The sequence below is a fragment of the Asterias rubens genome, unplaced genomic scaffold, assembly GCF_902459465.1.
Source record: "Asterias rubens unplaced genomic scaffold, eAstRub1.3, whole genome shotgun sequence".
In the NCBI taxonomy this organism is placed as follows: domain Eukaryota; kingdom Metazoa; phylum Echinodermata; class Asteroidea; order Forcipulatida; family Asteriidae; genus Asterias; species Asterias rubens.
This window is the reverse complement of record NW_022985705.1, coordinates 50,902-77,002: the sequence shown is the minus strand read 5'-3', so window position 1 is coordinate 77,002 and position 26,101 is coordinate 50,902. Positions and strand designations below refer to the sequence as shown.

The 26,101-nt window shown below is 38.6% G+C and overlaps 2 protein-coding genes across 3 annotated transcripts; both read left to right on the top strand.

Moving 5' to 3' along the window:
* Positions 1 to 489: 489 nt before the first annotated feature.
* Positions 490 to 18,048, top strand: LOC117305857 (14-3-3-like protein 1). The gene is made up of 5 exons (XM_033790739.1): positions 490 to 915; positions 8,503 to 8,632; positions 9,202 to 9,365; positions 11,245 to 11,340; positions 13,726 to 18,048. The coding sequence occupies exons 1-5, from the start codon at positions 595 to 597 to the stop codon at positions 13,774 to 13,776; spliced, it is 762 nt and encodes a 253-aa protein (XP_033646630.1). The 5' UTR covers positions 490 to 594; the 3' UTR covers positions 13,777 to 18,048.
* Positions 18,049 to 20,186: 2,138 nt separating this feature from the next.
* On the top strand, positions 20,187 to 24,820 carry LOC117305855 (MKRN2 opposite strand protein-like). Of its 2 annotated transcripts, none has more exons than XM_033790737.1 (5): positions 20,187 to 20,379; positions 21,015 to 21,235; positions 22,464 to 22,513; positions 23,309 to 23,471; positions 24,491 to 24,820. In XM_033790737.1, the coding sequence occupies exons 1-5, from the start codon at positions 20,308 to 20,310 to the stop codon at positions 24,708 to 24,710; spliced, it is 726 nt and encodes a 241-aa protein (XP_033646628.1). In that variant the 5' UTR covers positions 20,187 to 20,307; the 3' UTR covers positions 24,711 to 24,820. The 2 variants fall into 2 exon arrangements, with proteins under 2 accessions (XP_033646628.1, XP_033646627.1); XM_033790736.1 differs by having other exon boundaries at positions 21,012 to 21,235.
* The last annotated feature ends 1,281 nt before the right edge of the window (positions 24,821 to 26,101 follow it).

The following is a 26,101-nucleotide window of genomic DNA, read 5'->3' as shown; positions in this document are numbered from 1 at the left end:
GGTGTTTGTACCTGTGTGCCGGTGAACCAGGCTACATGCAATTATTATTGCATAGCATTAGATAAGAATGTACCAGAATACTTCGTGGATGATCTCATTCATGCCATTGACGAATTTCACCGTACTCTGACCAATGGTGCCCGTGGTAACAGTGACGTTCTAACCAGCCCGTGTGATTCATCGCTGGAAACCCCTCACAAGGAACTGCATTTGGCTAGCTAGCCACTGTATGCATGCGCTATGTAGCACTCATAGGAGGAAGGGTCTTCCGAGGTAGTAAAAAGGCTAGAAGTAGGGCACTTGCTTAAAAGTAAAAATAATAATTAAAAGAAGTATTTAAATGATTTATTTTATCTCTTTAAATCCTCATTAGTTTTGCATTGTCACCTTTTGATGTTAATTTTTCCTCGAATTATCGTTGCAGAAAACAGTTGGGAAAAATACTGTTGGCGTATGGATATTTGTATTAATTGTGGTGTAAATAAGCAGTGTAGTAGCCGCCATTTTATGATCCTGACCCGACTGTCTGCTGAACTTGAACCGTGAATATTCGGCATTTCCTTCGTCAATTGTCAATTTTCCCTTGGTTTCAAGATGTCGGGTGAGGGTGGAAATAAAAGAGAAGAGTGGGTACAACGTGCCAAGCTTGCTGAGCAAGCAGAGCGATATGATGACATGGCAGAAGCCATGAAAAGTGTGACACAAGATTTCGGAGATTCATCGGTTCTGTCTAACGAAGAGAGGAATCTACTTTCAGTCGCCTACAAAAATGTCGTTGGGGCTCGGCGTTCGTCTTGGAGGGTTATCAGTAGCATCGAGCAGAAGTCAGACAGCAGTGATAGAAAAAAGGAAATGGCAAAGGTGTATCGGGAAAAGATTGAGAAAGAATTGAACGAAATCTGTAAAGATGTCCTGGTGAGTTGACAAAAATGTCATGAAGGGTTGGCCGTCTGACAAAAATGACAGCCACAGTTCACTGACTGCCAAATCATGGCATGTCATCTGTCCTCATATCTTGTCATGTTCGCTACACGTCACGCATGACATGGCAATTGACATAATAATTTAATAATAATATTTATATGGCAGGTACACTGTGAAGTTATCATCTAAAAAGGCAGTGTTTTTTTAATAGACAAAGTTGTCGTAAACATGTCAGATAATTTATTTTAGAGCGACAGCTATCCGTCATAGGCGTTATATCCATTTGTCGCGCACTGTCCATGCTGTCTGTGTGTTTGAGAGGGAGTTGAGATGCCACTGTACTGTCAAAAGCAGTACAGAGTCTAACCCATATTTCCGTTATTCAGTGCATTGTCATTTTTCGTAGAATTGTCAGAATTTGTAGTTGTACGCACCAGCTAGCCCCACTTCAAGTGGCCAAGGATAGCTGAATCCTTAGCCACACGTCCACCCCATTTCCTCATGCAGCTAATTAAGGAATATAAAAATTCTCGCGTACTATGAGCCACCCGGCATTATAAACCGGCTGAATGTGTTCACATAACTCTTAGCTTGCTTTGTGTGTATTGAAAAGTGAAACAAATAAAATTTTAAAAAGAAATTTTTGAACGATAACTTTGCTACTTTTCGCCGATTCTAATTTCATCGTTTCGTGCACGGCGCAGCCATCTTCTTCTTGGAATATGCGAATCATCGTCATCGGCCTGCTGAGCTGTGGGCCTGTGAGGGTGCGAATACAAATCAACGGCTGTTTTATGTGAATTAAGCTTGTGTATTTTTTATGCGCATGTGCTACATTGTACATAGTTCACGAAAAAGTACACAAGCAAACAGCCGTTGATTTGTATTCGCGCCCTCACGGGCCCACAGCTCGGCATGCCGATGACGTCATGTTGATTTGCATATTCCAAGATAGCTGCGCCGTGCACGAAACGATGAAATTAGTGCCATGGCAGAAACTTCTAGCTATGGACGGGAAATAAAATCTGGCGATGGCGGCGCGAACACGAATAACTGAAAAACGGGTTAGACTCTACTGATTTTTTAATAGATTTTTTAGATTTTGTATAACTGGACATCCTATGCTGGATTATACCATTCCTCTGGGCTTTGAATGAATGTTGTAGGTAGCAGTCTGGTAGGTAGGCAGCCCTGATACTTCGGCTTTTAAGGGGCACGGCAGTATTGCCTTGACTTTTTGTAAAAATTTAGGGCACCAAGGCAATTTTCAAAAATTTGGAAGGGCATCACGGCAATCATAAAAAGTTCCGAAGGGCACGACAGCAGTTTGAAAAAAAACCTGCGAGTTGCCTGTAAAAAATAGTTTCTCCAATTTTTCCATTTTCTAACTATTACCCAATAAAAAAAGAAAGCATTCATCTAATTCAACAAAATAAAGAACAACTACTTACAATACACAATAAATAGTTTTTGTTCATACGTAATCCTACTACTATTGGTCATGCACGTTGTGTAGTTTTTCGTAGAGACGCCAAAATTCCCACGTAACTGCTCCATTCTGACACGATGTTGACAGAATAAATGCATGCGGTGCGCGACGACTATGCTGTAGATGATGGTACATCACACGTACCAAGCATGGGGGAAACCACTATCCCAGCATGCACACGTCGAGTCTTTGTCTCAAGGCGTTTAGCGTTGGTTCGTGTGATTTTACCACTAGAGGGCGTTTAATCTCACGCTATCGCTTTGTTCCGAAACGCCCTCTAGCGCTCGATGTTTCGAGTATTTTTTTGTCGCACGCAAAGAACAACGACTAACGGGCCTGAAATCTGCTGTTGTGCCTTACGTGCGTGAAATTGGGATCTATTTCGTTGCGTGAAATTTACACAGACATCGGGACTTTTTGGCTTATTTTCGAACTTTGACAACGTTGAATATAATTTGTTTTCGGGAGGAAGGGCACAGCGGCAATGATGAGAAAAGGGCACGGCAATCATTGCCGTGGGTTTTTGAAGGGCATTGCGGCAATTGCCGTCGTTGCCGTCGAAGTATCAGGGCTGGGTAGGTATTTGTAGGCCTAATCATGGTCTAATGGTAGGGCCTAATGAAAATGAGAAATAATTATGTAGTTTAAACAAATATTAAATTATTAATAAACAACATTACTAACATTAAAAAAAAATTAAGCGGGCACTTCATTCAATTCAAACAGCGCGCCGCTAATTTTTCATGATTTTTTTGTGAAAAATTTTGCTTCAAAAGTTCAAACGTCTCGGCCTTCATGGTTCCAAGTTGTAAGTTCCTCCCTCTATCTGATGTTCTGTCAGTGTCAACCTTTTTTGGAAAGGTAAGAATAATTCAATTATAATCACTGACAAAAAGAACGTATCGCTCTCAGTTTGAGCCAAAATTGATGGCTCCTCTGTGGATCAAAATGAGCCAAGACTGCAGAGTGCAGGCCTCAAAATATTAACTGCAGGCCCCTGCAAGAACGAAATTCAATACAAGACCTGAGACTGGCTCAGTTAAAATTGAGCCATGGGCTCACACTGGCGCAACTTAGCAGCCAGATGGGTTTCCTTTTTTTCGTAAACAACAATAAAGACATAATGGCACTGCACATGCGCATATTCAAAGTGACTGATTTTTACTGTGAAAAAACATCGTTAAAACACTTTCGTAATGACTTTGTTTTCATGACATGGAAATCAAACTGTACAACTATTTCCCTTAAAAACTGTTTGACCTTTTATATAGTTGGCATTGAGAACACCCCACATACAAAGTAAGATATTCATGATGATTAACCCCTAAAAAGCATAGCAACATGTAATGTTGGAGTGATGTAAAAATCCTGACCCTTGGACTTGAAACAAAAATGATTGTGGACATCAAATAAACAAGTTCAGCCCTCTATTTATATATAGAAAGGTGAAAAGGCTAGGCCTGAGTGTGAATGGCATTTTGGGGGGCGAAGACGTGCTGTGTTTAATCAGTTCGACCAATTGTATGCCAAAGGATTTATGTAGCCTTCAAGCAATAACATGATTATTGTGAATTAAAAAAACCCAAATCAGATTTAGCAACAAGGGGTAACAAATAGTCATTTTTGCAAGGAATTTGCTTTCAGCACAGGGGCTATGCAGTGGAATTTGACATGAAATATCTGTGTATCAAATGTCCAGGTAAAGCCCCTGTGTATTTAATAAAATTAAATAGTGTGGGAATAGCTCAACAGCTTTGAAAATGAATGATATACAGTACGAATATTATATAAATATAGCAATGTAAACAATTGCTCACTGTGGAGTAGTTTACTTTAAATGTAAGGAAGTGAACCCCTTGTTTATTGATTTCACAATTAACTCTCACTTGTGAATCCCTGTTGACCATTGATTTCTGATGAATGTTGGTTTTCTTATTCCAAGGCATTGTCAGTTACACCATGGACGCTATATTAAAGGGGCTGTGTGATCAAGATCAAAGCAGACTTTAGGCCAGCTGTCCATTGAATGATAAATTCTCACCCAGTTACTGCAGGCTTGTATGTGCTCACCTCTACATAGATTTGACTAGGGAGGGTGCACACATGCAGTTACTGGGTGGGAGTTTATCATTTTATGCTAAGCCACAGGCCTGCTTTGATCTTACAACACAGCCCCCCACATGTGGGTTCAGCCATAGATCTACTAGCTCTATGGTTCAGCTCACTGCAAATGTGAATAATGAATGACCATACAGTCTAACCCCATTTACCAAAAAAAGAGAGCCCCAAATTGCCATCCATGAATCTGTGTCTAATTAGCAGCTGATTACTACAGAGTGAGGGTTGGATATTATCCTCAAGGGGAAAGCATCTTAATGAATTTAGCATGGCCAGCTTGCCCATTTGGGCAGTAGAATGTGTTGTCCTTACAGGAAGGTGTAGGAAAAAAAAAGATTACATAATCAGTGGCTGGAAATAACAAGGAGTCTTTATTTTGTGAATTTCCCAATGCTGGGCAGTGCTGCTTACAATGTATTCATGAATAAGGTACAGTGATCTGAGCAGTCAAATGCCACAACTCATCGTGCCATCCTGGTAGTGAAGTAGGGCCACTGATTTTCCGCGATCGCGGAAAACGGACGGAATTCGCGGAATCCGCCCTTTGAAACGGAAAACGGGATTTCAGAAAATTTGATTTTTTTTTTTTTTTTTTTTTTTTTCTCTTTCTTGACGCCAAAACTATTGAAATTGCATTCTTTATTAAGATTCTTTTTGTTAAACTAAAAAGGCATCAGAAATCAAACCATTAAAAAGTACGAGATCGTAACCGTGGATCATTCTGTTCTACTTCACACCATCCTCAATGTTTACACACATGATGTACACACGTTGTTAACATGGTTAAGCGAAGGGCATTATTCGCGGCACGTTTTAAACATTTTTTGTTCACCCAAATTGCATTTTCTCCCTCTCTTTTACCAACAATAATACACAAACTAGCTTACCTATGATCTATAAGAACACATACAATGTTTTTTCATCTCGGAAAGGTCTAAAATAAAACCGTAAACTGTCAACATTCTGTCGCCAAAGCGAAAACAAAATGGCTGACATTTTGTTTGTGGATGGAGAATGGTCACGTCCATAGACTTGTTCCCAAGTCTTTGATCATGCTGAAACAGCGCCCTCTTGTGGATACACTCCTGTCATTAGCCTACAATGTGGCTGATGCAGAGAATCAACTGCAGTTTTAGACTTGGAATCAAGTCTATCACATCATGTGCATTGATACTGCAGTCACAGTGCAACCTTTTTAGAACAGCACTCAGCAGTATACAAAATAATCCACAATTATAAACAAAAGTATTTTTTTGAAATTTGTCAGTTCAAATGAACATTTTACGAAGTCAACAGTGCAACTTATCTCAAATTGATTTTTATAAGTGTGTCCCTGGGTATTAAACAACCTTTTATCTAATTAAAAAAACATGAAACGGAATTTTTTGTGCCTGAAACGGAATTCATGTTTTTGCCAAACGGAATTTGCACTTTTCTGAAACGGAAAATCAGTGGCCCTAGTGAAGGAACAAATAAATTGGTCAATGTCAGTTATAATACAAAAATAATTATCAAATTGTTTGTCTAAAAAAATGTGAAACATTTTGTCAAAATTTTAATTTGTTGAAGAAAGTCAGTTGTCTGTGTCAATCGTTTTCTTATTAAATCCGGAAAGGGAATGGGTCATGAGCAGCGCCGATTAAGCGATGCACATGTTATGTGATTTGTGGATTGTGCATCTGCGATGCCCTTTTTGTTGTCACTATGGCAGCATACATGAAGAACAGGGGAAAAAAAATGGAGTTTCAAAAAATAGTCTTGCAATTTGCCAGGTTTTAGCGTCATTATGATTGAAGATGTTCTGCCTGTTAAGTGTTGTAAACATGTTGCACTGGTTGTGTATTGTGGCACAAGACAACTATGCAAGAATAAGTCTGGATGTACTTAACATGTCTGAACCATGTAGATGCATTCCCCACACAATATCATGTTTCAGACCGGCATGCAAGTAGTTATAATAATTCAAAACCACAGTGGATGAAATTGAATGGACTGCGAGTTCGTACATGTAGGCTACATGTACATGTACATGTAGGACAAGAAGAGTTAATTAATTCATGCCAAATCTTTTTAATAAGTCCCCATGTTGTTTTGTATGTAGCCTAATTAGTTAGTCTTAAGGTGCTTCCTTATTGCGTTATTAAAAAATTCTAACATTCGGTTCTTTTGTTATTTGAGAAACAACGCATTAAACTCAAACTGCACTATTGAGAAAGCATTTGAAGTATGTAGATCTTGTAAGGGTATATTAGGACCTCGGGAATACAATACACAGAAAGGAGATTGGTTTTTACATGATGCCTGGCCCTGATGTGAGAAGAAGTAATTATGAGAGCTGTGAAGAAGTGAAATTATTTTGATAAATCACAAGGTCACAAAATCATTACTCGTTCAACATTTTCATTGATGGGAATTCTGAAGTGGATTTAGCCTAGAGAAACGTGAACATGTTTCCTTGGAATGCGAGGAGTCACTGATGCACTCCCAGATGTACAGGGCTACATCATACATGTAGCCTTGGGATCAAATGCAAATTGCAAATACAGTAGCAAATTCATCGGGTAGCAGTGTGCCAGATGAAAGACTTTGTTTTTCAGTCTCGCGGGATTCTCAATGTACATCTTCAGTGCACTATTTACCCAAATGTCTATGCTTCGCTTTTGAAAGGGCAAGGGCACTACTAGGAGCTTATCCTTGATGAGGGAAGTATTATTTTGTGAGGTAATCGTCTCGTTGCCTCCATGGCCTGATGTACCTACATATAAAAGAGCTGGTCTCTAATTTAGACATAACTGTTTGCCCAAAGGCTACTTTTCAGTATAGTAAATTATGCAGAAAATCTCTAATGACCTGTGCATTTGTACTTGACAAGTGAGAGTCATACTCATACCAACAAGTTCATGCTATAGATTTGTCCATACCTAACATTCATTTAATTTTTTTCTGACAAAAATCAACAGTGGTCAGGACTGCCTTGAAGATTTTCATACATGAAGATGCAGAATATAATAGAGTATAAAACAGAGGAAATCGTGCTTTTTTTATACAAACTACCAGATAAAACAAAATATGCAGAGTGTCTTCCTTTTTGATCGGCACAAGGCTGTATGTCATTCATCATCTGCTTGCTGATGTATTGACCCCTCATGCTAAGCTCAACATCACACACACACACACAGACTGTCTGTCGTGCCACGCCCACCATTTTGGGAGTAAAATTGCACCTAAACATGCTCATTCCAATTGCGCAATACATCATACATGTATAACCGTGGAGGTAGAAATAGAAACACACATGGATGTTGACTCCGTTATTGTGATGATGACCTAGGGTGAATTGGGTCAATAGCATGCGTGAAACTAAAGGTCATCAACATAAAGTCAATAATTTGTACATCCTCGGGCTATGATTAACCATGGCCATTCCCTTGCTGATGAAGATGTTTGCTGTGATGCCCTTTCTAAAGGCCTGGTACTAATTTATATTTTTCTCAAACAAGGAGGGTCTATTTCTAAGCGAGCAAGAGCAGCATTATTCGATTTCAGACAACCAACAGATGCTTTACTTGCAATGATTGAATCCTTTGTATAGCAGAGCAAAATGCTTTGCAAAATGTGTCATTCAAAAGTCATCATTTGCTACTCGATATCCCCACTCTTGTGTGCAAAATTTGTTCAGTTGAAATATTTTGCTATGCAAAAATGCTGGATGAAATTGTTCCTCGACTTGTATGACATTTTGATAGATGGAACATTATTAAACATGCATTAAATTGTGTAGTACTTGCCTGCTGAAACGTATACTAATATGCCTGTGATTATTTGCACAGAACTTGTGAAAAGTACCGAGTATACAGTGTTAACACACATCAGTGTAATGGGTAAAACCAAAACAACTTTTCTTTATCCCCGATGCAAATTTAACATTTATGAAAAATTACTAAATGGTGATAATTTGTTTTTATTTGCAGACTTTGTTAGACGAAAAACTCATCAAAGAAAAAGTCTCCGATGAGAAGGGAGAAAGCAAAGTATTTTACCTAAAGATGAAGGGCGACTATTACCGGTACCTCGCAGAGGTAGCACACGCTGACAAAGCAGGTAAGAAACATTATACAGCACACCCAGTGCAAGATGGGATGGGCACATTATTCAGTGTCTCCCTTTCAGTGTGACCGCTAGCCTAATGCCTCTTCAAAAATCTGAGGACCAGTGCAGTCATGGAATTTCAAAGGGCACTTCCATTACAGTTAATGTGAAACTTTTGAAGGGCATCAAGGCCAAGGTATGGGACTGCAGGTAATTCAAGGCCTGCAGTGAAAATTCTCTGAAGTGGTTTGGCTGGCTAGTTCAGTGTTGAAATGCGACCTTAATTAGTATGATGGACTTGTGACACTCCTTCGTCCCAGTGAATGACCAGCTTGTTGGTCCTGCTGGCGAGTCACTGATGAAGTAATGGACATCGATATAGAATCTCTTCTGGAAATGATGGACCCAATGGAAGACTTTTTGAAACGAGTGTGACTGATTTTCATTATATTCATTTTGTTGTACAATCTCACCCATGCTTTTGATGAACAAAATTGTACTCAATGATTCGTGTTCAAGCGGGCATCCATAGAAATGCATTGCAATAACGATTAATTTTATTTCATTCTTTCCCTCTGCAGAAATCACTGAACAATCGAAACAAGCATACGACAAAGCATTCAAGTTCAGCTGTTCTGAAATGCAGCCAACACATCCTATCCGCCTTGGTCTGGCTCTCAATTTCTCAGTATTTTATTATGAAATTGTAAACAATCCAACCGAAGCGTGCAAGCTTGCCAAACAGGTAGGTACACTGTTCTTAACCAAGGCCCAATTTCATGGAGCACAATATTTTTGCTTTTTAAAAAAATCCTTGCTTAGTAAAAAGACTACCGACTAAGGCTCCACTTGACTGTTATGCTAAGTAAACAATAGCTAAACACCAATCACAGGCATTTTTTATGGCATACAATTTTGGCCAGTAACATGTGTAAAATAAGCAAGCTATTTTCGTGCTTTAAGCAAATTTTTTGCTTATGCATCTCCACAAAATTGGGCCCAGATTAGTTGTACAAGCAAGGCTTGAAATTAACGCTGGACTGCAGGCTTGAGGCCACATCGGGAAAGTGAACTCACATCAAGACAAGCCATGGGTCTAAAAGCCTTGTGTTTTTAGTGTATAAGTGCATACCTCAATGTGTACTATCTTGGCAAAAACATTTTTGACAAATATGATCAAGATCTTTCATTTCTAATGAGTAAGAATGGATACTTGATACAGATCTTTTCCTTCTTCTATTTCGAGTGGTGTCCTATTTCTTGTTCAACCCATTTTGATTCTGGGCCTGTATGCGTAAGTTTTGAAAGGGCAAGGGCACCATTTAAGAACAATTGTAAATTTCTACTCCAGCATTGCAAGGGCAACAAGGCAAAGACCAGTGACTGGTGGCATGGAGGCAATATCCTTTGTTGCCCCGTGAAGTATCAGGCCTGCTGTTCATTTTGATATTATTCAATGAAAAGGGCATTGAATTTTTAAAACCGTTGTTGGCATTCTCTTTTGATTGTAAAGACCCATTTGTAGTTGATCAAATATTCAGTGACCTTATGTTTCAAATGTTGACCTGAAAGTGTATCAAACAAAATGACATTTTCACTTGAGGTTAGAAACTTGTAAAGTTTTTGTTCCTTTTATCTGTTTCAAAATGAGTGCATCACATAACTTAATTTGACCTTTGAAAAATTCTTACAAATATTTAGTGGGTGAGGCACACCAGGCAGTATAAAAAAATAATAAAGGTGCCTTCTTATATAGCACGCTTAAACATATAGTATCTTTCCTGCAAGGTATGTGGGAATACGTTTGATTTATGAGACATACTCTTTTTACATAGCACCGTGTACTGGTTGACAAGGTGTTGTGGTGCAATATGCTGCCCATCAAACCCCCTTTTCCGTGGGACAAACCCCCTTTTCTTTATGAACCATGTATGTTGTGGCCTGACAGTTTAAATAGCACATGACAGTCTTACCACTGTTAGTGTGCCACACCCATTTTTGTAAGGCAAACATTGATGCTTCCAACTAGGCCAACCCCCATCCCTCTTAAGTTCGGTTCATCAAGCCACCAGTCTTTCCTTTTAATTCGTCCTTTAAAGAGCAGTTTGACAAGGCTGCTCGATTCAGGTTGGAGGAAAAATGCTTTGTGAAGTTAAAGGGACTGTGTGGTTGTGATCAAAGCAGGCCTGTGGCTATACATGTATGGAATTATGAACTCTGAAATCCAGTGTACACTTTGAGTCGTGTCTACGTTAGCCCTGTAAAGTCTGAGAATGTTCAGGCTAGGAATTACATGGAGGCCTCGGAGCGTTGCCCCTGGTCTTGGCCTTATTGACCTTTCAACACTTCGTTATACTAAAACATTTTACAATGGAAGTCAAGTGCCCTTATAAAATGAAAATTACCTTGACTTTTCAAAGATGAAAATCCAGGCATTAATGTTGAAAGAAAAAAGTTGAATCCAGTGACAAAGATGGTGGTCTGGATCTGGGTCTGGTTGTTACTGTATCACTCATACAGGAGACTGGCATGGGCTGAATAGAAGTGAGCCCCCTTTAAAAGTGGTCCTCGCTTTTTGTTGTGTTTGTTTACAATTGTACTTGATTTTTAATTTGTGTATGTAGGCATTCGATGAAGCCATCGCCGAACTGGATTCACTGCAGGAAGATTCATACAAGGATAGCACACTCATCATGCAGCTGTTAAGAGACAATCTCACGGTATGCTAGCCATCATCCCAACAGAACAAGAACCACACGTTTTCATGGAATATGGAAAGATCAGGCACTTCAGTATCCCATACCAACAGACAACAGCCAAATATCATGCCTGTATTCAATGAGGGGAAGTTGGATATGGGACATTGAAGTGTTTTATTTTCCATATTCCACGAGTGCATGTGAAATAACACACTTATCTTCAAGCACACTTGACGCACAGCTTAATGCAATACGCAATGTTGGAAGAATTCAGGGCAACTGATTCAGGGTTTCGCGTATACTTGGCTTAAAATAGTGCATGTGAGGAGTTACAAGCGCAATCAGCAGATTGAAATATAGGTATAATTTGTCACACTTCGTGTTGCTGCTATGGTCAACCCCTCAGAATCAAGTACATTTGTATTAAGTTTGCTTGAAGATAATACTTGTTGATCCCCTTTGGAAATTGTTGAACGTTAAAACTCTTCTACCAATAGTAAACTATTGGTGCAAAGCTGGCTTATTAACATGTCTTCTCAGAACAAACAGAGAAACTACACACACACAATGCTAGCCTAGAAGGTATATAGCTCTTTTGGGGCAGTGTGTGGTATCTGTGTATGGACTGGGGGGGGGGGGGTCCGAGTGGGTGACTTTCGGGATGCTAGGTGTCAGCAGACTTGGCAGGTAAATCCACGTTTCACAGTAATTTGCACAGGCAAAGAACTACGTAAACAATAGAAATTTCCCTGGTTAGTCTGCTGCCACTTTGCTTTCAAAAGTCTCCCGTTGATAGTATTGCCTTTGGCGTGACCCCCTTCGTCAAGGCTGCAAAATGAATCATCAGCATTTAATGCTCCAGTGGGGGGTATAAATTTACAATTTCCTCTTGGGGTGCCCTTAACCATGTAGACAATGTCTTAGTGCCCTTGCTGCCCTTTCGAAAACAAAGCTTAAATTCCTGGTCTGCTATTTTTAGGTCTTTTGCAGAACAAAGGCTTGGGCTTAGTCTTCAGCTTGGGCTCCGTTAGTAATTTTGAAAAACATAGACTTTTGCTACAAAACGCAGAAATGAGGAATGGTGCCAGAGCCACGGTTGCCTAAAGGGTCTCGGAGTCAACACAAATTAAGTATGGTGCCTTGAAAAATGAAAAGACCCCCAAATGCATTCACAATCCTACATGTAGGCTTTGTTTTTGGAAAGGCAGGGGCATCCAGCCGTCGATTTCACAAAGAGTTAGAACTCAAGTTAGAACGAGTAACTCGTCCTAACTTAGGATTAATCTTAAGGTCTGCAGGGTTGGGACTCGTCCTAAGTCCTAAGATTAGTCTTAAGTTAGGAAGAGTTTTTTGAAATCGACGGCAGGCATGTTCTCCTTGGTAAAGGGCCCCCTATGAGGAAATTGTAAATTTCTACTGGAACATTTTATGGGCACCAAGACGATGACATGGGGCCATGGAGGCAATCACCCTTCATTGCCTCTGTGAAGTATCAGGCCTGCATGTACTATTTAGGCCCTTCCATCAACAGAGATACCAACATACACGATTTGGGCGTAGCAAATACGATTTCGAGCCGTGACTACGACGCTACGATAATACTCAATAAAACACGCTAAACAAGCCGCCCAATATAATTTTATTAAATCGTACAATACATGCAAACAACGAATGAACTATTAAGTGGAAATAAATAAAAAAATAAAAATCTGAATAATTGTAACAGAAGAGAAAAAACACTTTTAATTTTAGAACGCAGTGTTGAATAATAGCGGCGAATTCACTTGAACAATGTAAGTGTCTCGACGTAATGATTGATGCGTGCCCTCTCCCCCGCTGGCTGGCCGGATGAGTATTTTTACGCTAGTGCATTGCTGCAAGATCGTATCCATTGATCTCTATTACATTGATCCATTGATCTCTATTTGCCTGAAAATGAGCTAATTAGCATTGTAGAGGGTAATAGAAAAATCGGTTTAGGGAGCCCAAGCCACGCTCGCCCTTAACTTTTGGGAGATGCTACTCTTTTTTTAAATTCAATGTTGGCATCTCTGCATCAAATTTTGGCTTTTGTATTTTTTTTATCCACAAGACCTCAATCCTCGCCCTTTCCATCACTCCTGAGGCCATGTATCACAATCTGTATTCAGACTTTTTTTGTGCCACATGTTGAAACAAAGGTGTGTGTGCTGAGGATACTGTTTACAAAAGCTCATTAAGTAGATCCGATTGGTGATGGGGTAAGTTTCCACGCCGTCCGCTCTTAGGACCCTGGTTCGAATCCCGCTATTTTGCGGGCCTGATGCTCATAAAATGACCTTCATTTTAGCTTTTACAAAATGTGAATAATAATAATAATTTGAATGAATGACTTGCAATGAAATCTTTTGTTTTGTTTTCTTTCAGTTGTGGACGTCAGATACTAATGAGGGGGAGGAACAGGTTGATGCAGACTAGAATCAAGGAATAGAAGTAAATGTAGTGTGTTAGTGCCCATGATGTTTTGCTCATGCTGAGAATGTAGACAACAAAATATATAACAAAACAAAAAACCAAAAAAAAAAAAACCTTTAAAAACAAAAACCCTAAAAAGTTTCATCTGTTCACCATCCAGCACATGTTTTTTTGTTTTCCATTCTCAGTTGTTTCGCCCCTGATTTTCCTGTTTTTCTTTTTTTTTATTTTATAGAAAAATGTAGCATTTTTATCAGGTTTGTATCATTTGCGACACATTTATTTGCTATCGACTTAAAGTGTAATCAAAGTTTTTTTTTCCAGTTTGAACAAATTGGGTTCTTCAAATGGGAAAACAAAAACTACATTAATTTATGGTTCAGAAACAAATTGCTGATGCTTGACATGTGTTGCACTAGATAATTTAACGTTATTATAAATACCACAGAAATACTTGATTGTGCAGAAGCAACTTACCCAGAAGTCACAGACTTAAGGTAGGGGTCTCTGCCCATTAACCAACAATTGATCAAAGTTCACACTTCCAAACCGCAGTTAACTAAAGATGGAATTTTTTTTTCTATTTCCCTTTCTTACGATTAAAAAAACTCATCTTGGTCTTGATCTTGGTCAACAATGTATTTCCTAGCGTAGCAAAACAAAAAATGAGCGAGAACCATTTTGACTTTATAGCCGCAGTGAAGAAAAAACAAAACGCTTGCCCTTAGTGATTTAACACTTGGGCTTCAAGGATAAAATTATTGAAGCGGTATTTACTTGATTTAAATAAGTAGGATGTAGTGTATATTTTATCCAAGCAACGCCTTTCATGATTGACATGCACCAATAGGTTTAGAGAGTTTGCCATAGTTGACACGTCATCCTCCTTCTCGGGTGTTTAACCAAAGAACAAGCTGCTTGTTGCCCACAAGATTTTCAACCTTGTCCCTGTGGAGCTGCAATCAGAGGGCCATTTATTCTTCATTGCACTGTTGCCAAGTGAAATAGTGATGCTCGTTACCATGCCGATGCGTTAACTGTTTTTCTTGGTCTACTAGCAGGCTTAATATGTATGGTAATAAAAATCTAAAAAAAAATTAAAAAGAAAAAGTCTTTAAAAAAAAAAAAATAGCCAAACAGAAATTTAAAGATGTTCTTTATTGATAACATTTAGTGGTCTCATGTTAAAGTGGCTTGGTGTTGATGTATATTAGTGCTAGATATTAGTGACTGACTTGTACTATTATTAATTGTCTAATTCTATTATACTAGCTATCATTTTTAAGCTGTGAAAGGGACATGTTAAGATAAATGGCAGCCTGTTTGTTATAATGTACAGTCCGAACTCTCATTAATCCACCAATATACACATATTGGATGCATAGGACTGCGTTGTATGAAACGAAAGAAATGCATTCAATATTTGTTTTTATATGGCTCACATGTAGATCCTTGCCATTTGATTTTTTTTATTTTTTATTTAACCACAAATTCAATAGACACAATTCTGAAAATCCTTTTAAAAAACCCTGATAAAAAGCTCGGCTGACTCTGTGTAGACACCAACCAAGTCTGCCAGTCATGTCCTTCTGGATCGACACTGCACATATCAAGCGTTCTAGGACTCAAGATTTGTTAGCGTTGCAGAAGTATACAGTGGCAAACTTATGGGCGGCATATAACGCGTGTTCCAGCAATCAAATGATGAGGATCAATGTGTGTGGTATATAATGTTTAATAATGTACATGTACGTAGTTGATGGCATTACAGGTGCTTTATGTTGGCCTGGAGTGAGATGTCCTTGTGTAGTGTTACAATGATTTTATGTCTTCATTTCAAGGGTTATTTTCTTGTGTTTCTACCATGAACCCATTTGATGATCTGCTCAGTGTACTCTTAAACTTATTGATGATTGTTTGCCTGTGTACTTGCTTCAGTATTAATCAAACAAAAAAATATTGTGTATTGTAATGAATGATTGATTTTGTTGTTGTTGATTTTTTGGTTTTGTTATTATATTGTTGGCATGGGCGAAGAAGAACCTGTGTCCGTGTGTGGTCATATTGCCTAGTCTAAAATGGCACTCGAACTAAAGAATGGCAATCGGTCAATTGGATCTTGTGAAGGGTGGTGTCTTTAAGAAGTGATAACAGCGATCGGGGGGGGGGGGGGACATTGGGTTTTCATATTGTCTGTTGGCCACGCTTATAGTCGCTCAGTAACTTGGTTTCCCTTAAAACCAAACTGCTGAACTGATAATGTGGCTATGCCTATGGCTGGAAATCCTTCCCTTCATTGTGGTATTTGCAGCCGAAAGCCAAAGCGCCTAGCCGAAGCCGATTGATCCACACTCTTTGGTCTAGCCTACCACACATTCGAGTAGTTGATCACAGTGTAATGGAACCAGACTACTGCATTGCTGTGCAAATTCTTGATCAAGGGGAATTGTTTACTTGTCTTAGAATGGGTCAAATTGTTGAACACTCCTTGTACACGTAAAGTGCATTATCTTTTTTGTGAAATGTTTGGTTGTCCCTCCATTTGTGTAATAATGGTGAAATAAAAAGTCTGGGCAATACATGTATGACAAGTTATTGTTTAACAGTATCTCATTGGAGTTTATACAGTAATAGAAAGCAAAACATTGAGAAGAATGAAATTTAAGAATGCACAAAAACCAATTCCTGGTCTGTCTCCACATTTTAAAAGCTGCAGGTTTGAATAAAGCTAGACTTATTTTACATTATAATTTGAAAATGCATATCTATAATATTGTAAGTTTACCTTTTTTTTATTTGGTTGTTATTTTGTCCCAGTTTTTTTTGTTTAATGTTTGTTAACATTTTAGTGAAATATCCATGTCTAGATTAACGACACTGCTTGATTGATATTTATCAAGTTTCATCTTGGTTTTCACCCAATGAACCAGTAATAAATATAAGAAAAGCATAAATTATTCAAACTTACGTCTGTTAAAATTAAGTATGTTTGATTCAACCGGCACAACAAAACTGTAAATTTGAATGTGTTTTGTTTTATTCAAATATGGAAACTGATTTTATTTGTGCCAATGTTTAACTGCATCTTTTACAGTAGAACTAGTTTGGTGTATGTATAATATAAACAAGTGGAACTGTAAGAATGGCAAATGACAAACCTAAAATGCGATACGGGCAAAAACCAAATGGGTTTCCTCCAAAGATCGTTGTAAAGCTGTAGGCGTTTGATGTATTCACTGGACGCCATTTTAGTAAGCAACTCCGTTGATGCAACTATGGATCAGAATGCCCAATTTTATTTTCTCTTGCCTGCGAAGAATTGCGCTTATGGATGCACGTATTTTGCTCTAGTGTACATGTATGTCACAGGTTAGCAGGAGATTTTGTTTGTCGCGTGCATACTCCCACATTGCTAGGCATTATTCGCTTACTTGCCAAGCGCAGAAATTCAGCGCTTACCGGCTGATGAATGGTGATCGCAAGTGCTGAATAAACTGTTCCATTGAGCTCCGCCCCATTGCATATGGACCAATCACAACGCAACGGAGGTCTGACAAATCGACAAATCAAGTCCGATGTATTATGGGTGCGGTTCTTGATACTTGTGCCTGTGGGCGGAGCCTAATGGATTCAGTGGTTAGCAGAGCCATGAAATTGGGCCCAATGCAGACAAAATGACCATGGCTTTCAACGCTTTAACAAAACAATTTCTTAATGGAACGGTGCCCATGCCACACTTCAGGTTCTCAAACTAGAAAAGCTCCTTGTGGTGCTGTACGATCTTTGGTTTACACTAAAAACAAAAACTATCTGAGCATCGGTGCTACTTGTATTGTAGTGAACAATCATCTCCTTTTCATTCACTTCAGGTTTTAAAAAATCTCTTATTTCTGAAGTTCACTTGATGTCGATTTTGATAAGCCATGGAGTAACTTATGTGTGCATCACAGTTGAAGCTTAAATCTTGTAACATCACATGTGACATGAATTTGGACTCGTTACAGGCTGTGTATTAATGAATATAAATAATATATAAAAAACCTAAAAAAAACAACTGCATGTATTGCCACATCTGCTTTTCAATTATTGCAAGTTTGTTACCAAAAATATGTCCGCCCTTCTGTAAGGATTTTGTTCAGGTAGTGTTTTTTTTGTTGTCCTTTTTTTGTCTGTAACTGGTGCAGTGAGACCAATGGCAACGAGTTTGTGCATTAAATGTGACAATCATCAATGGAAATTGAATTGTTGATTGGTAAATAATGTTCTAAAAGTCAACACCAAGTGTCTTTGTCTATTATAGTAAGCTCAGCAGCAGGCGATAACAAACTCATAATTGCCATGTTTATAGACTACCTCGTAGATACTCGCAGTACTCGCATGATAGTCTTGGATCGAGGTGGATGCTGGGCTAGTTACTGACAAGATGTAGCCACGCAATTTCATAAAACTTGTAAGCACAAGAAAACCTTGCTTAGCAAAAACAGGTTACCAGCCAACATTCAATGAAGTTTACATTGTTGTGACTGGTTCCTCAGTCTTTTTTTGCTCAGCAAAGAAATTTGTAAACAAATTTGCTTAGCAAATAAATTTGTTAATGTTTTGCTTAGCAGAAAATAATTTGTTAAGCAGTTATATCTGTTTCATTGTGGCTTTATGAAATTGATCCCAGCATGTACCTCATTCTAGCTTGCTATTGCTTGAACACCAAGTATATGTGACAGAGTCTACGCTAAGAAGCAAAACAGATTTCCCTACTAATACATTTTGCTGGTTCACTATTAATATTCTTGGCAACCCTTATAACGAATGCCTTCAAATACTGCATGAATGTCAAAGTTGTGTAACCAACCTCCTGGTCTGTTGAATTGTTTTGACTTGTTCTTAAACACCAAGTAGAATAAATGGACATGAACCATTTCAAAAACAGTGGTGTATCCGTCATATGCGTCTTGTCTTCTCTTCATTGCATGTGGTTGAAGGTATATATGATATGATTGGTTGTGACTTGTGGTGGAAGGTGGGGGGGGGGGGGGGGGGGGGGTGGGGGGTGAGGGGGAATTGACCGATATTTAAATAGAGCGTAGCGGGGGTGGGTTGTGGAAATTAATTAAAGAAGTTGTGCCATACAAGCATGCAGGCCTGATACTCCACAGAGGCAACAAAGGCGATTGCCCGGTCATGGCCTTTGTGTCCTTGAAATGCCCCAGTAAAAATGTTCAATTTCCTCATATAGGGTGCCCTTTACAAAGGAGAAAATGCCTTGGTGCCCTTGCCCTGAAGCATACATGCCCGAGCATGGAATTTGGTACACCACTATTACTATGAGTATATCACATGACTGATATTTGGCTTTAGGGCCGGGCTATCACAGATTTGATCTTTGAAGAAATCTTGGTGGAATAACTTGCAATGGCATCCATTTTTAAATGGTGAAAAATGCTTGTTCTCCCCCACCTTCCATTTTTCAAACTCAAATCTGTGATGGCCCTAAAGGAACATATTTCTCATGGCATACTCATCTTGCTCTATGCTTGGACTGTCCCAAGCTCCAAGCTTGTAGCATCAATGGCACAATCAACGTAACCCACTGTACTAAGAGTTATTATTTTTGGGGAATTCAATATTTAAAGCAAGTTAGCACCACCAGAAAATAAATTTGCAATCCTTTATTTTGGATTCACAATTATGTTGGATTCAGAATCCATAAAAGTTAGACTCTCAAACTGTTATTATCACTTCCATATGAAGACCGAGAACAAAACAGGAAAGGGAAGAAGTTTCCCTGTAGGGTAGCATTATGGCTAGCTCTCATCATCGGTCCCAATAGTTGCCATATTATACAACTAGACCGATGATACAAAAAAGAGCCAGTACCAGCCCAACAATTAAGTTGGACTACTCACATAGGGGAATTCTAAAGACTGGGGCAGTGCTCCAAAAGATTTGAAATGTGTTCAAAGTCTCTGTTACTTTTCAACTGCAGGGACAAAGGAAAGAACACAAAATTTTCCTGAGGGATGCAACAAATAGAAGGTGTGTTTACTCTTAACATATCTGTCAGTGCCAATTAGGTTTTAAGTTTATAGCTCCATGGTTTTAAGTAAAAGAGCCAGTATCTGGTTCAGAACGTCTAGTTTGACCATAGAGTAAGGGTTTGACCATAGTAACCCTGACCATAGAGCTATAATACAGCTTGATAGATCCAGTGTGGTCTTGGTTCGCATCGCAAACGTGCAGCCGTGTCTCGTGTAAAGCTCCCTCTGTTGTCAATGTGATGCAATAAAGAAGACAGGCGTAGCGAACCAAGACTACATCTAGTGCAGTGGTACCCTGCCTTCAAGAAGCCTGGAATTAGTGTACAAGGAGAGGTTGCACGGGAACCACACTAAATAATGTAAACAAACAACATTTTGTGAAACACAAAAATCAAAATGTGTGCGGGTTTTAGACTTGTAAAACCTTTCTAGGATTGTTAAAAACCATGCTTTAGAATGATTCAAACGGCCCATTCCTCGCTGGCGCTGTACACAAGTAATGCTTGTTACCTCACTCTCAGTAGATTCAACTATGTCGACCTTTTCCGGACACCACCAGCAGGCATGGCAGGTAAGAAGTTTGACCGTGCATCTGGTGTGTGGTGGGCCAAATCGGTGCCACGCACTACCCACCGGGCAAACATGTTACAATACAACTGGGGAAAACTTGCCCAGAAGTAGTTGCGATAACGTAACCCTCCTGCGTTATCGCAACTAGCCCAGAAGCCGGATTATCGGATAGCTTTGTAAAAATTGTATAATTCAATTGACGTGGATAGGAAGCTGGAAGGTTTAGAGTTTAGACCACTTCCACACTCAACACGTACCGTGTTATAAAATAAAAAGCCACGCCCACACAATCAATCAATGCAGACTCAGTATAACTTTCTTATCAACTTTGTTGAGTGATATATAACGAAAGAGAGCACCTCTGAAAACTTGTTTAGATGATTACACTTAGAATAGAAGGGTGGAGGGTTACAATAAAAGGTTGTTGTTCAAATCTACTTCCACTTTTGTGGCCAACTCTGAGTAAAATTGATATGCACAAGCCAAGGCTGGACTTGTCTGGTCTTACTGGCCTAATGCTAAAATCCCTGACCTAGCCTGCAGTCCACCCAGTTTAAATTTAAAGCCCTGACAGTTTTAGTTGCGATACGTTATCGCAACTCTATTCACTTAATAACTCTTACTTTATTCCAGCAGATGTCATCATCATTTCAGAGTGTCAGATCCTTCTCCCATGATTGCCAGCCTCAAACTAAGATCTTTATCTTCAGCGTACTGACCCATTGCCCCATGTGTGGAAATGTTGTTGATCAGTCTAGTGTGACATCCCCAGTGGCACGGTATCCGTCACCGTTTCTGTCGGCCCATGGGGTACCTTACAGCTTGGTCATCAAGCCAACAGTTGGTGACTTTCTCACGTGAGTATTGAGCCTATAGGCAGAGGTGACTGGTGAAAAAATAACACACAGGGCTCGAGATTAGCACTGGACTGCTGGCTCATGGCCAGTGATTTTAGTATTGGGCCAGCAAGCCCGGACTAGCCAGCTGTGGTCTCGTATTTTCCAATTCAATATTAAACATGCTATTTCAGATTTTTGGCCCCAAACATTTAAAAGAGTATCACCCGCTCTAACGAAAAAAAGTTTAACTTTTACTTTGGTCAGGAACCATGACAAAAATTTAAAACGTTTCTTATAAAACACATAAGAATTGGTCACATGATGTATTGTTGTGATCCCAACAAAAACTAATTTTGAGCACTTTATTTCACTGCTACTAATAATTGGCGGACTTTTTCGAGCAATGGCTCAAATGAAAGCTTGTAACTTTCTCGACCCCCAATCAAAATAACTTAAAATCGGCCAAAAATCTGACATAGCATTTTAAATAGGCAACCTAATTGTGAAATGGCTTTGTGAAAATTACCTGATTGTATCTTTCAATTCTCTTGAGTATCAATGCAAAGACAGATTATGAGATCTTTGTCTACAATGTAGATAGTCTCTTCAGTGCTTGCTTGTTCAACTTATTTTGATTCCGATCTTGTAAAATAAATTGTGGTCTAGTAAACACAAGCTTTAAAGGGAAGGTACACGTTTGGTATTTACTCAAAACAAATGTTAACTTTAAAACTGACTTGGTAACGAGCATTGGAGAGCTGTTGATAGTATAAAACATTTTGGGAAACCACTCCCTCTGAAGTAACATAGTTTTTGAGAAAGAGGTATTTTCTCACTAAAATAATAAAAGACTTCTAGCTAGAAGTCTTTTATTCCTATCTGAAAGCACACAAATTGGTCCAACAAGGGTGTGTTTTCTTTCATCATTTTCTTGCAACTTCGATGACCAATTGAGCCCAAATGTTCACAGGCTTGTTATTTTATGCTTATGATGGGATACACGAAGTGAGAAGACTGGTCTTTGACAATTACCAAACATGTACCTTCCCTTTAAACCGAGCATACATTCGGCCTTGTTGGATACGAGTCAAGGACGCGCTATATTCTCCAATTCATGCAAGAATCACCATACTTTGCAAAATATTTTTTGCAAACTTTTCTGTACAATTCAAAGGTGCCTGGTATTTTTAAGGCAAACTTCTTTCTTAAAGATCGTACTCCATTGTGTTTCATTCACACACTGCAGTTCCTATGGACCAGGCAAAAATTTACACACAGGATTAACTACTTCCAAAGGTAGAGTGGAATGTACTTTTATCCATTTATACATGTAGCCACACTATTGGGGTTGAACAAAGACAATTTAGTTGAGCAGGATTTGAACCAATGACCTCCTGTTTAAAGTGCAAAATAGTTTTTTTCAGATAATGTTTAGTTTAAATAGCAGAAGGCTTACTTAATTGTATAAAATATCCAAACTTATTTGGTAACAAGCAATGGAGAGCTGTCGACAGTACAAAACATTGTGACAAATGGCTTCGTCTGAAGTAGCATTGTTTTTGAGAAAGAGGTAATTTCTCACTCAAATAATTAAAGACTTCAGGCATCAGAAACACACTTGTGCAAAAAGGGTGTTTTTTCTTTCATTGTTTTCTTGCAGCTTCAATGAGCAAAGATGTTCACAGTTTTTATTTTTATTCATGTAATGCAAGGTAAAAGGGCTTGTACTTTTTGTCCGAAGGTTCTTTATTAACTGTAATGAAGAGGAATAAAACAAGACATGTTTATTTGATGTGAGTACATCCTCTACTGTGTGTGTGTTTTGAACATATCAGTGAGGGCGTATGGGATGGAACTAAGTTATTCATGAGAGAGTTAATATAGGCTGGGGGTGCTCTGATCTGCCACACATTATGTTGAGATACACCAAGTGTGAGTATTGGGCTTAGTCCATATTACAAAACGTGTCCAGTGCCTTTAAGGGTTATGCCATTACTTTTTTTCAAATGGAGGATATTGGTTTTGGTTGTCTAGGTCATGAAGAAAGGTCAATGCAGTACATTTTCTCCCTTCCATTTGACCCACTTGCAGGATCAGTATACAGTTTTGATGAATCAGGAGTCCATTCGGAGTCTACAGGATGGCATCAGTGTTTGACTGTACCTCTAGTGGAGGAGTATGATGAGGAGATGAAGAACGGCTGGGATGGGAGACTAGCAGAGGCTGCTGCTGATCCTCAGTGGTGTAGAGAAAGGTTGGTATGAAATTATAGTGCACAGCATTCAATGCAATACATGTATCAGTCTCCATTTATTTGGCTCTCAATAGGACGTGCGAAGTGTTGCGATTTTTTCACATTCACATACAAAAGTGGGATGAGCAAGGCACTGGCCATAATTGCTTTGCCAAATTGGGTAGGTCCAGTTCATTCTGCTCTACCGGCCAGGCTTGAGAGTCATTATGGCTGTAGAATCAAAGCAAATTGTTGTGTGTTGTGGCTGAGCGGTCTAATTCACCCAAGCTTCCCTTAAAGGCAGTGGACACTATTGGTTATAATAATAATAAACAAGCATTTCTATAGCGCCCCACGAAGAAAGGAGTGCTTTACTCAATTACTCAAAATAATTATTGTCATAGCACTGTTTTTGATAATGAGTAATGGGGAGAGGTTGATAGTATTGTTTTTGAGAAACAGCTCCCTCTGAAGTGACTTAGTTTTCAAGAAAAAAAGGTAATTTTCCACGAATTTGATTTCAAGACCTGAGATTTAGAAGTTGAGGTCTCAAAATCAAGCATCTTGATTTGAAAGCACACAACTTCGTGTGACAAGGGTGTTTTTTTTTCTTTCATTAATATCTCGCAACTTCGACGACGGATTGAGCTCAAATTTTCACAGGTTTGTTATTTTATGCATATTTTTAGAAACACTAACTGTAAAGACTAGTCTTTGATAATTACCAATAGTGTCCAGCGTCTTTAAAGTATCACAATGAGTAAAACAAGTCACAAAAATAATTTTCGTCTCTAAAGAGGAATATTATTTTAGCATGTAAAACGTATTTCTGGGACATTGTGTTACTCATCTCTCACAAACTACAGCACCTCCCCAGTTTTTAAGTAAGTGGAGCTTTCTACTATCATTATCTTCAAATGGTGTAAGTTAAATGTAAATCTGTGGACATTTAGTTTTTTGTTTTAATAAATAAATAAATCCCCTTTTCTACTCCGAAATCTAAATTTTTCTTTCATTTTTTTCTTTTCTTCATGTTTCAGATATCAAGACGATAGACACAACTGCTTTGATTTTGTTATAAGCTTCTTAGAATTCATTGGCTGCAACCCGATCCAACCAGAATGCAATCAACCAATCACAAGAGAGAATTTCTGCCGTGACCTCATCATGCCAGTGACCTCTAGAGCAGCCGGGTACATTGGAATCTATCAGAGTATTGATAAGTATGGTTTCTTAGTTCAACAAACTGCAAAAAGGTGATGGAGAGCGGCACATGGTTACAATTAAACATTATAACTCTGGACACTTTGGTAATTGTCAGAGACCAGTCTTCTCAATTGGTGTATCTCAACATATGCACAAAATAACAAAACTTTTAAAATTTGGCTCTCAAAGTTGCGAGATAATAATGGAAGAAAAAACACCCTTGTCAAAACAAAGTTGTGTGCTTTCAAATGCATCATTTCTAAACCTCAAAATCTAATTCAAATATTTTAGTGGAGAATTACTTCTTTCTCAAGAACTTCTTTACTTCAGAGGGAGTTGTTGCTCACAATGTGTTATACCATTAGCAGCTCTCCATTGATCGTTACCAAGTAAGTTTTTTATGCTAACAATTATTTTGAGTAATTACCAATAGTGTCCAGTGTATTATAATATCCATAACCTGAACAGTTTTCGTAGAACTCTTGATGACAAATCAGCTTCTATCCTGGTACATGCCTTTGTTGTATCTCGTTTAGATATTGGAAATGGTCTCTTGTTCAATATTTCTAAACAAGTTCTAAATAGACTCCAACATGCCCTGAATGCAGCAGCTCGGGTCCTCTCTAAGACCTCTAAATTTGATCATATTTCACCGGTTTTACAGAAACTTCAGTGGTTGCCAGTACAAGAGCGTATTCAGTTCAAAATTTTACTTTTAACATAGAAAGTACTTCATGGATTAGCACCAGGCTATCTCAATGAACTTATTTCACATTACATTCCTCAACGCAGCCTCAGATCATCTTAACAAGTGTCTTCTTGTGACACCAAGGACACACACCTCTTATGGTAATAGGGCTTTTTCATATGCAGCACCAACCCTCTGGAGTGCTCTACCAATAGCCATTCGCACAGCTTCTTCATTAGACACATTTAAATTGCAACTAAAAACCTATTTGTTTCCTAAGTCACGGTAATTAGGCACTCGTTTGATCCTTTTCTTTGTATAAACTTCTTTGTTTCGGTTTCTTTTCCTCTCCAGCGCCTCGGATTAGTTTCCTAGATAGATGGCGCTATATAAATGCTTATTATTATTATTATTATTATTATTATTAGGCAACTTACTAGGTTCTTGTACTCAAATAATAATAACAATAGTGGCTTCTTATATTAGTGCTCATATCCTTCGCACGCCGCTTTAACATTCAGTATTTTCTTGCAAGGTGTGTGGGACCTGTTTGAATTATGATACCAACTCCTTTTACACAGCACCATGTACTAGGTGCTGTGGCGCAATATACAGCCAAGTAATAAACTAAAGGGGAAACTGGCTAGGAATTTTGTAAATGTAAACTGGGTTAAATAAAAACTGAACAACTGGAATAAATGTATTCTTCCAAGCAATGACCATTCCTTTTGAGATTTTATTTATTTTAATTATGAAT

What these genes read in the sequence shown, in the direction of transcription:
- LOC117305857 (XM_033790739.1), top strand. Translation starts at nt 595, where the DNA reads ATGTCGGGTGAGGGTGGAAATAAAAGAGAAGAGTGGGTACAACGTGCC. An exon ending in CGTGCAAGCTTGCCAAACAG is followed by an intron (nt 9,366 to 11,244) that starts GTAGGTACACTG and finishes TTGTGTATGTAG; the next exon opens with GCATTCGATGAAGCCATCGC. An exon ending in TGTTAAGAGACAATCTCACG is followed by an intron (nt 11,341 to 13,725) that starts GTATGCTAGCCA and finishes GTTTTCTTTCAG; the next exon opens with TTGTGGACGTCAGATACTAA.
- LOC117305855 (XM_033790736.1), top strand. Translation starts at nt 20,308, where the DNA reads ATGCTTGTTACCTCACTCTCAGTAGATTCAACTATGTCGACCTTTTCC. An exon ending in ACAGTTGGTGACTTTCTCAC is followed by an intron (nt 21,236 to 22,463) that starts GTGAGTATTGAG and finishes CACACACTGCAG; the next exon opens with TTCCTATGGACCAGGCAAAA. An exon ending in CCTCAGTGGTGTAGAGAAAG is followed by an intron (nt 23,472 to 24,490) that starts GTTGGTATGAAA and finishes TTCATGTTTCAG; the next exon opens with ATATCAAGACGATAGACACA.